This window comes from Tinamus guttatus, unplaced genomic scaffold, assembly GCF_059628265.1.
Source record: "Tinamus guttatus ecotype Peru unplaced genomic scaffold, ASM5962826v1 Tinamus_guttatus_pri_ptg000213l, whole genome shotgun sequence".
NCBI classification, from domain to species: domain Eukaryota; kingdom Metazoa; phylum Chordata; class Aves; order Tinamiformes; family Tinamidae; genus Tinamus; species Tinamus guttatus.
The window spans coordinates 6,494,449-6,505,355 of record NW_028288747.1 but is presented as its reverse complement, the minus strand read 5'-3'; the positions used below and the strand labels follow the sequence as shown (position 1 = coordinate 6,505,355).

Below are 10,907 nucleotides of genomic sequence, written 5' to 3'. Positions count from 1 at the left end.
CGCTTTAAAGTACTTTTGGAGGAGGTTCAGTAACGCCAAGAGAAAACGTCGGACACCATTTTTGGCACCAAACTGCGAGGGGAGAAGAAAGGTTTTGAGCCGCTCATGGGGACACACGCCAGGCTGCCGCCGCCTTGGCACCGAGCGGTGCCGCGGGGCCCCCCTGCGCCCAGCATCGCCAAGGAGTGCGCGGATGTATAACCTGGAGCATCATAGGAGGTATGAAGCGGTAAATGTAACGGTTTGTGAGCAGTCCATGTGAGCGCGGGCGGCCGTTGGGCCCGGCGGGGCGGGCGGCGCGCGGGGCGGCGGCCGTGGGCGGGGCCGGGCCGCGGGGCGGGGCGGCGGGGCCGGGCCGCGGGGCGGGAGGCGCGGGCAGGGCCGCGCCGCGGCGGCCGGAGCGCGGCCGGGATGCGCTGCGGGAAGATGGCGGCGCCGGGCGGGGCGGCGGCGGCGCCGGGCGCCTGGGGCGGCGTGCGGCGGCGCTGCCAGCGGCTGCTCTACTGGGTGCCCGTGCTCTTCATCTCCAGCATCCTCTGCTGGTCCTACTACGCCTATGTCACCCAGCTCTGCCTGCGTGAGTGCCCCGCGGCCGCGGGCGGGCGGGCGGGCGGGCAGGGCGGGTGCGGCGGCCGTTGGGGCCGTTTGTCCGCCCGGGCCGGGCTTGGCTTGGCTGGGCTGGGCTGAGTGGAAATTCGCGGTGCTGGCAGGTCCCGAGGGGTCTCCGGCGGCGGCTCCGCGCCCGGCGCTTTGTCGGGTGCCGGGGGGCAGCGGGAAGTTGTTCCCGGCTGCGAGAGGAAAGAGCAGCCGGCGCCGCTGCCCGCCCTGCTGCCACGGGGGCTCCCCGTCCCGGCTCCCCTAGAGCGCGGGGTCCCGCGGGCCCCCCGTCCCGGCCCCCCAACGCGCAGGGTCCTGGTCAGCCTCTGTGTCACCCCGAATCCCACAATTGCTGGGGTCACGCCGAGCCTCTGTGCCACCTTTCACTTTTGCCGTCTCATCGTGCACGATTTTCCCTTTAAAACCACAATGAGTCAAACGGGGATTTTTGTCTTTTTTGGTTGGGAGCTTTCCCCCAGCGCGCGGTGCTGCTCACAGAGCGCTCGCCCCTCGTGAGCCGCATCGTAGGGATGGGGAAAGTGGCAGAGTCTGGAGTTGGTCGAAGTGGAAAGACCTTCTGGGGAAGGGGTCCCCCATACACTCATCTGTGCGCATTTAAAAACAACTTATTGGTCTGTATTTGTCCCTGGCAGCCTGTGACTCGCTCGGGTGTCATCGGGACGATGCGCTGACACTTCTTCGACGTTAGGCAAATAATTAATTGCATCCTGCAGGTTTGGAATAATCTGGATATTTGGGTGAATCTGAGTAGCTAAGACAGAATGGCTTATTAATGCACTACCTAGCTAAGCTTTCTTGACTTCATTCCTGTTTCTGCTGGAGTATATCCTGTAGAAAACAACCTAGTCATTAATCTGTAGACGCTAATGCACTAGCATACAGATGTTTTATAAGCAGCATTATAGTAATGTGCCCAGAGGAATATATATATTCCCCACTGGCTGTCCATTCACCTTTTACTCTATGTGGGTCCGTATTCTCCCTTGAGTCTTAAGTTACTTAGCTTCTGCTCAGAGAATGAGGGAGAGGATAAAAACCTCGTCAAGCTCCGTGTGTGTATATTTAGGTGCATATAACTTTGCCAGACTTTGACTGTTCTGATTTAAAATCTCAGTAGTGTTAGCTGAGACATTTAGCAAAAAATAATTCCCAGGTCTAGCTCCTCTGTTTTGGACTGAGCTCTCAGTCCAAAGAGGATATAGGCTCTGTCACGGACTTTTTTGTTTGTTTCTTTTCTATTGATGGCATTCACATTTGTTAAAGTGCTTGGAAAAAAATCATTATTGGGGACAGATGACTTGGGGATGAATTCTGTAGAGATTTCACCTCCATGGCTCCATCCTGTGCCCTCGTTGCTGGACTGCACTTGGGCCCGTCTTGCTGTGGCCGCCCTTCATCTCCAAGTGGGCTCTGCCCGGCTCCCAAGCGCGTGCATCCAGCACCGGGAAATGAGCTGGACAGGGAGCTGGCCCAGCGAGCCCGGGAAGGGGACGTGAACTGACCCAAACTGGGGAGGCCCTCAGGGACGGGCAGGGGGAAGAGACCCTGGTGTCAGCAGCTCTCTTGAAGTACACGTTCCCGTTGTTTCTTCCAGGAGCACCCTTAGTTCTGGCACTGCCCTTAGTGATCTAACTAACTAACATTGGAGTGTTAGGTTTTTTATTGTTTTTTAATTATTTTTTTCCTCCTGTGTAATTTCGTATAACACTACAAAAATGTATTTCAGTATGCTAATGCCTGAAAGCATTTCCTAAAGGAGCTTAGGGCAATAGGCTGCTTAAAACTTCCTTCAGACTATTTATTTTACCATAATACTTTGAGAACTACTTTAAGGAAAACGCCCACAGGAAGGGAAGCAAAGGGAATCTCAGAATTCTCAAAAACAAACAAAAAAACCCCACACTTGTATTGATTTATTATTATCATTATTTTCCTGTAGACAAATGTCTTTTCCCCCATTCCCACTCTGCCTGGCTTACTGATTTTCAAATTTGGCATAGCAGTCATTCTCAATTTAAACTAATTATATCCCTTAACTATATCTGGATGTTTTTCCTCATTTTTGGCACATTAAGATAAAACAAGCTTATGCCTCGTCTTGCTAATGAGTGTTTAGTGTAAACAACAGAAGGAATAGCAAACAACTTGGAGCACAAAAGCCAACAGCAGCAGCAGACTGTAGGCATTTCCAGTGCTTTGAAGGTAGCCTGTCCGTTCAGCTCATCTTTTATTCCTGCAGCAGCTACTGCTAAAGAAAACACGTTTATTAACCATGGCTTTGATGCTAACAGTAACGTACAGGCGGCAACCTTGACTGTAGTTCAGTAGGACTTGACAATTAATCTTGCAGGCTGATAACCAAGGTGGTTTCTTTGAGCTTTTGGTAATGAGAGTTTCTGAATGTAGAATTTCACATGTTTTTAAAATTTGGACTGAGAGTTGTAGGAGAGGAGTTAATTTTTTTTAAAAAAAATCATTTTTAGCTGAGCTAAAGTCTTTAATCTCTAAAATTGAGCAGTCATAGCATGGAGTAGTCATGGCAAGGAGTAACTTTTTGCAAGTGCAAAAAATGATTTAGCTCTTAGAAATAAAAAAAGGAAACCTCAATTGTTAACTATAGTTTTTAGCAGGTTCGCTTTTCTGACTGTTTTGATAGTGAATTTAATCAAGTGATCATGATGCTTCAGCATTTAAGAAAAAGGGGAAAGATATTGAGCACTAGGAAATGGCTCCCTTTTTCCTAAAGATTATAGAGTACTGCAATTAAATGTGTAAACAGATCAGTTTTAAAAATTGCTTTGCTCTATTGCAGTTTCATTCTCTGGATTTTTCTGGTGTTTTAAGTTCACGAGATCTATGTTTGCCAGTAGTGCTCCTCTTTCAACTAAAATAGCTTCCTCTGTATTTAAACTTAACAGTCCTTTCTCTTAAAAGTATTTAAATGGGTTCATAAAAACCAGGGTTTTTCAGAATGACTTTTTTTTTCCTTCTTCTACAAATGGTTGTTTCAAAGGTTGGGCAGAAGAATGATAAAATATATGGAATCCAGAAACTTGTTTGTCCCTTACATTTTTATGATTAGTGTATTTATTTTGCATAAGCATGTTTCATAAATAGCTTGATAATAAATATTTAAATATCAAGAGTTATGTTATACTGTGAGCGCAAACACTTTTTTTCAGTTATACTTGTTTAAACCTTTGTTGGCTGTTTTCTGATGCATGAAAGCAAATCAGGATGGGTGATATGGTTCTAGTATATATTTTTTCTTGATAGTATTTATGGCTAAAGTCAGTTATTAATTTTAAGTGAATTTGAATAGATAACAGAGAAGTCTCTTTTACAGACCATTTTTTGGGTTATGTGACTGACCATAACAGTTTAATTTTTAAAATATCTTTTGGCTGTCATCTGACCTACGTGTCAAATGAAAGCCAAAGGACTTCGAGTGCATCATATTTTAGGACTGCACCTTCATGCAATTTTCCTTTTATTGAAAGCAGTTTGCTAGAAACTGATTAAAAAACATAGTTTTATAGGACTAAAAACTTAAGAGCGAAAGATAAATCCCTGCCATCTTCCTAGCTGTGCCTGAGGGTTTTGACGTGCAGCTAAGGGTTGTTCTCAGAACCGTTCGCAAGGCAGTGGAGCCGCTGCTTTGATTTTTAAATAACAAAGCAAGCTTGGAAGCATGTTAAACTGAAAAGCCGCTCATTTTCCAAGAATCTGTAATGCTGAACCACACTATTTCAAGGCATGATCAACGTTACCTTTAAAAAAAACTATTAAAAGGAGCATGATTTCTGTATCTTGGGATGTCACTTTGTGGACAGAATGTAAGTGACTGAAGGGCTAGGCCAGATACTAGTGCGTGTGAAAGGGAACAGGTGTTGTACTGTCAACTTTTTGTTTTTAGATTGTAGTGCATAATTTTTTTCTTAGAAAATGTGGCAAGACCGGTTTCTAGATCAGCTGTGCACATAAGTAGAAACAGAACTTTTTTTCCTGACTTCTCTGGTACAGAAATTCTTTTGTGGCGCCTTGCGGTGTTTCTTTCCTGGAAAGCTGCAAGGGATCTGCAATGCAAAGCTGTCGTTGTCCCCTCTCTCTAGAAGTGGAGTTATTCATAGGACTCTGAAAACTTTTCTCCTTTTTGGAAGAACGAAGAGAGAAGGATGGATTTCCAGCAAAAAAAGATCTGAATTATTTCAGCAAAATGATTAAAAGCTTAGGGGGAAAATGTCTTAAATGAAAAACTACATACAAACCTACAGTTTTCTTTACGTATCTGAACTGCACAAGGTCTTTTTGCGCATTAGTTAAAACACGAATACTTTCAGCTTCCATTGGCAGTTTAGTATCTGGGCTGGGGAGGGAAAATAATGTGTAATAGGGAAGATATAAAGTTGATATCCCAGTTCCATTCTCCATAATGAGACACCCTTCCTGGTCGGAAAAACTGCTTGCTGGGTTACCTGGGTTTTATCTTCCATTGCACTAGAGCACAGGAGCCTCCCGGCCCCCAGAGAGGAGTGTGCTGCTATGACAGGCACCTTGTCCATACCTCTGTGAGAGCTCGTTGTAGAAGTAGTTTGGGGTCTTGTTTGTTTGTTTTCTGCTGTTGAGTCTGTCTATCTCGAGTCCTTGGATATATCCTGATTTCTAAGCTTATTTTCTAATTTAGTGGCCAGTTCATATCCCTCCGTGCTTTGCACCCATGTTGCCCTAAAGGAGAGATTAGTAAACATATATTTATGTGTGTGTGCTAAAGAAGACTGTTGTGTTTTTGAGATAATAAATATCATACCTGAGTTTTTGGAATAGGTGTAATTAAAGATATCTCAGATCATTTCAACATGATAAATCAGGGAGCTGTAAACAAGTGCCCTGGATAAGAGTATTTGTTTGGGCTGGTGGAAGTATGTTTAGCAGTATGCCTTTCAACTAAGGAAATGAGAAATCACTGTGTCTTGTAGTTACTACTTGCTTTTAGGAATTATTAAATATTTATAGTTTTTCAGTAGTTAAAAACAATCCTGTCCATGTGCTAGAGAAGGCAGTGTGTAGTAGTGGGTATATTTTAATCCAGGATTTCTCAAGCATAGTCTGGTTTTACCTCTGATTAATTTGTAGCCTGTAATTAAATCAGAGGAGATTTGCACGGGGCGCCACAACTCTTGTTAAATTCCTTTGCAGCTCTAAGGGACTGGCAGCATTTGAAAAAAAGATTTATTCTTCTGGATAACATTTTAGAGGCTTCAGCGTGATCTTGCATGCTCACGTCTGGAGATAAAGGCAAGGTGTTCAAATAAAAATATCCATGATAGATGGAGGTATATAATAAAATCTCATTCTCCTCTAACTCCTGCCAGTTGTACATGCAATAGCTACATCTGTAGATGCGTAGAGCTAGGGAATTTTTTTAAACATAGTTCATCTTTCTTTGCTTTTGTCTTGTATTGGCAAATATTCCAAAATTCCATAAAGAAAGATGCCCTTTTAAGAAGAGGGGAAGTTACAGGCTATATCCAGAGAGTACGCTGAACTTCGTTAGCTGAAGCTGATGAAATTTCCATGTAGGGCCCTTGGAGAAGGAACATTATTTGCAAATGGCATATTTCCCTCATCCTCTTCATCCATTGCTCCTGTACATGAGAAACACATCAGCGGAATGGGAATTATCGTGGGCAAGCTGCTTGCTTCATCTCAGTCTAGGGATCAAATTAATGCCCAATAGACGGGAGCAGCAGGAATACAGAGATGGAAGCGAACAGCCTGGTGCCTTATAAAAATGTGGAGGCTCAACATCCTGGTCCCTGGATTTGAGCTCTCTGGTCGGTGTGTTCTGCAGATGGATCAAAGGTTTAGGGTATTTGCTTGTCGTGTCTCGTAACTGTCCGCAGCTTCCCTGTGGCTACAGCGATAAAAGCAGGTTGCAAAGTTGCAGCTGGATGTTGTTAATACAAGGGTAGCTGATGGGTATTTTGACAGTAGGTACTAAAATAACAAAGCCTGTATTTTATACCAAGTTTTGAAAACACCACAGTTTGTCTTTTGAAATCTCTGTCTACTTTTAAAAAAACTTAAAAACTCCCAGCTGAAGTAAAATCGGCATTTTGAATTTTAACCAGCAAAATTCCTCTTCATTTCCCAATTTCAGTTTGATTTCTTTCTCAGAATTCCAAAGGGATAGTTAATCCCTTGGTTAGTTCCTCCAAAAGGTGATGTTCCCCCTCCTCCTGAGAAGTTTCTCTTCTCCGCTTGTGAAATTGAATTACCCTCTGTTTTAAGTAGGGTTGTTTTTCTTGCTGTGTAGCACCTACTACCTGCAGGTTTTGTGCCTTGGGGTTTAAACCATGGCTTTATGTCGAAAGCATAGGATTTATGATAGGGGGTGTTTTCAGTTAAGATTTAGCACTGTTGGATGCGTAATAGCTTACAAAGGTCTATTTGCCAGCATACGCTTTCCCTGTTTCTAAAAGGATCCGAAAATACAACTTCTCTTGGAGTAATCTCCATTACTTGGAAGATAAATAGTAAGTCTGTGAGTGTGAGAGCATGGTTTTTGGTTGTACCCAATTCAAAACTAATGTTTTTTAGAACGATAGCCTAAAAGAATATCAAATAGCAGTCTGTATCGGATAGCTGAATGTTGATGTAGTTTTTGGTACATGGTGCTAGAGATTAAGCAGAATTTACCCACACAGTTATGGATTCTCTTCAACAACCTTAAAACGAATGGGTTATTGATGACTGCTTATGCTGACCTTAAATCTGCCAGAAACAGTTCTGTCACTTTTGTCTTAAATGAAGCATTGGTAGCTTGGTCTTCACCTTGTCTTTCTAAATCAGTGCAAAACATTACCTGGTCCAGCAAAAAGGTAGTTTGTTACTAGCTTTTTTTTTTTTTCCCTAAATTATAATAGGTAGGAGTAGAACACTTGTCGTTAAGAGTAGAGTGTTTCTATGTGTACTGAGAGATGAGTTAAACTGCACTTGCATATCGATGTTTTACAGCTTCAGGTACACTGTGAAGATAAAGTATGTACTTAGTTTTGTGGATAAGATAAGGATGTAAAATTATACAGACATTTGAGAGCAACAGCTATTTATAGATGTGGCTGCAAAGGCTCAGAGAAGAAGAAGAAAAAAGCATTATTCTGCTATGTTGTGTCCTGATTTTAAATATTTAAAAATATACATTAAGTTGTCGAAACAAGATTTTGTATCCTTATACCCATCAGAGCTTTAAATAATCAGTGCTTTCTGCAGTGTTCTTTTGTTTGTTTGTTGTAGTCCAAGTATTATGTTCATCATTCAAGACCTTTGATTTGGGGGGTAGAAAGAAATCAGGTAAGATTTAACATTAACTGATGCCAAATCTTAACAGGAATCTCATCCTTCAAGTCCTGTTGGGGTTTCTGCTGGCAGTGTTTTGTGCTGTCTCTAGTGCTGCAGATGGATTCCTGCCGAACTTTCTGGGGCAAATTGAGAAGAAAGGTTGCTGGAGAAGGGGGTCGTAGATCCAGAATGATAAACCCTGTTGCGGTTCAGATGAAGGTCTGAGCCAGTGCAGAGCAACTTGGCTGAGTCAAGGGAAGATGCACAGCTTACCTGGAGATAAATAGGCTGCTCATTCAGACTTGTTGTGTTCTGAGGCTGCTCTGTGGCTAGATGCACTTTGGCCAGTGCAGGGGCCTTTGTGCTGGCCTGTTCTCCTCCTGCGCGCTCCAAGGCCGGGTATTCACTGAGTATCTTCCTCTTTGCCTATCAAGGCCACATACCTAATGCTGAAAGACTGTGCTCAGTAAGGAAGATAACCGGCAACTCGAAGACAAATTCCCTGGCTTCTCTGTGCGTCCTCCCCACCCTGAATTTTCCCTCCTCTGCTCGTTGTTTTCCCTTTCCGCCTATTTTGTAGTGTAACTCTGCGCTCAGCGGCCGCTCTTCCCGCCCGCGCAGCGCGGTCGGCAGCGTGGAGCGCAGCACGTGCCGTGCGTGCTGCCGGCCGAGCGCGGCGCGTGGCGAGCGGGACACGGTGCTGCTGCCTCGAGAAACCCGCAGCTCCCTTGGCCCGAGCGCCGCGCGTGTCCCAGCCCGATCCCTGCTCCGTCAAACGCCCTCTGTAACTGCATAACCCAGCAGAGAGCCCCTAGGGATGCGGTAGCCTGCTGGAGCTGAGCTCCAAATCCTGGCAGTGTGGCAGTGCTTGGCCTTGGAAGGTTAATTCTTGCTGAAATCAGCCCTGCAGTGCTTGGGGAGATGAACAGAGCTGAAAATTCTTAAGGAATGCTTGAAGGTGGGGTCCCTGGTTTCACAGTTATACCTGTTCCTGGAAATACAGGAGCTATCATGCCATACAATTTCAAATAATTCTATGCTTTTTTTCCTTCGAATCTGTAAAACTTCTTTAATGGTAGAAATAGGTGTGTCCTAGGTGGTTATTTTTAGTTGTTGTGTATTTAAGTACTTTTTGCACTCATTACTTGTATGCAGATTGACTACCAGTAGGCAAATATGCAGTATTTAAGCTGATGTTTGTTAATGACAGAATGTAGTCTGACCTACTTTTTTGTGTGTTGCCAGCAGTAACGTAATCCCTAGGAAGAGAAAGGAGAAAACCACTGGAAAGATGTGTGTAAATTGTCCACAGAAAATTATATAATAAAATACCATTGAAGAATATAACAATGCCAGATGTCTGTATCTCCTGAAAAATATAGAATTGATTTTTGATAAATCTAGCTGTGCTATTCAGAAGATGGAAAATTAACAAACTTGTTTTTGATCAAATCTAAAAATAATGAGTCAGAGTTTTGTTCTGTTTTTCCTGTTACAAAATGATTTCCCATGAGCTTAAACTGTCTAAGTATGAGCATCTTGTAGTTATCCTCAGAAGTCCTTGTATGGCAGTCATTTTACAAATAGAGAAAGTTCAAAGTAATTTGGGGGTTTGATGCCTTGATTTTGAAGGGTTATCTTTGAACTGGTCTCTATATAGCCTGTGCTCCTGTGGGTTGGGAGGGGGGTCACCCTTATCTGCTCTCTAGTTCTGTGCTACCACAGATGCCCCTCATGCCCCACATACTATATGTCTTCCAGGGAGCCTCTGTCAATGGTGCTTTAAAAAGACACGAGCATAAGGAGCGATCCTTCACATCTTACAAAGCTGCAAGATACTGGATATCTTGAGTGCTCCTCTCTGTCACAGTTTGAGGAGATGTTTGTTAAGCAGTGCAGTTGCCCTGTGAACATCAATCATGGTCTGGAGGAAAAAAAAATACTTACGTTGAAGATCCTAGATTCTGTCTTCAGACTTCAGTCCTTATTGCTGCAACTTAGGAGAGTGTAAAATAACTCTGGTTCTTAGCAGATGGCAAAATAGACTAAAATGTCCAGAGGTGTCCAGAAAAACCTAAAACTGTTTCTCAGCCTACTGGACTTAGCTGGACATTTTGAGGCATTTATGTTTTAGCCTTCATGGTCTACAGCTTCTGACTTCCTGGAATATTTGGCTTCTAAGCTAGATTGCGAAAACTGAAAAGCTTGGCTGCTGTACAGAGGCGTGTTCTGAAGTGCATATTATATCTGGAGGGTAGACAAAGATTTTGTCTACATTTGACTACATTAAAAATATAATCTTCTAATAAGCTAGAAATTATTTAATTTACATTTATCTTGTTTCTTATTTGAGTGTAATGGGTTGAGGGAACTTGTTAAACATCTTCCATGACAAACTTTTATTTTGGCCGGTTTTCTTGGTCACGTAGACCATCAGCACTGAAATTCTCATCTGTCCTAATTAATACTTGGATCTGATTCCCAGCAGCTGTTTTATTTTAGGGAAGAGGATGAAGCGGATAGAAGAGCGCTCTTGTCTGATGTAGTTTCAATGATCAGAAGATGAGATTTATCTTCTCAACTTAAGCGCATTAATCTTGGATAAACTGTAGTAATTAAAAGGAATGATGCACCAGTTCTCTCACAGCCATGTTCTGTGCTCTTCCTCGTGAGGAAGAGAGACTGCCACAAACCGCTGTGAAAGCTCAGTGAAAAACTTCAAGCTCTGTTCCACATCCATCCTGGCCCTAGGAGCCAAGCTGCAGACTTACTCTGTGCAACATGCAGATGTACTGCTTTTCTCCGGCTCCTCAGTTCTGGGAAATACTATGGGAGTTTCCACAAGAGTGCAAACTAATGCTAACTAGACATAAAATAACAAGGGGGTCTTGGTTTGAAGTTAGTGATTCTGCACTGTATGCCTGCCTGAGGCTTTCTGGTTAGCAGAG

The 10,907-nt window shown here is 43.5% G+C and overlaps 1 protein-coding gene across 2 annotated transcripts in view; it reads left to right on the top strand.

The window, feature by feature from the left end:
- The first annotated feature begins 411 nt into the window (after positions 1-411).
- Positions 412-10,907, top strand: part of ZDHHC2 (zDHHC palmitoyltransferase 2) — a 33,653-nt gene continuing 23,157 nt past the window's right edge. For both annotated transcript variants that reach the window (XR_015913367.1, XM_088524672.1), the window contains exon 1: positions 412-577. Coding sequence is in view for 1 of the 2 variants with exons in the window: in XM_088524672.1 (XP_088380798.1) it covers positions 412-577 (166 nt within the window). In the remaining variant the exon portion in view is untranslated. The remainder of the gene's footprint in view (positions 578-10,907) is intronic.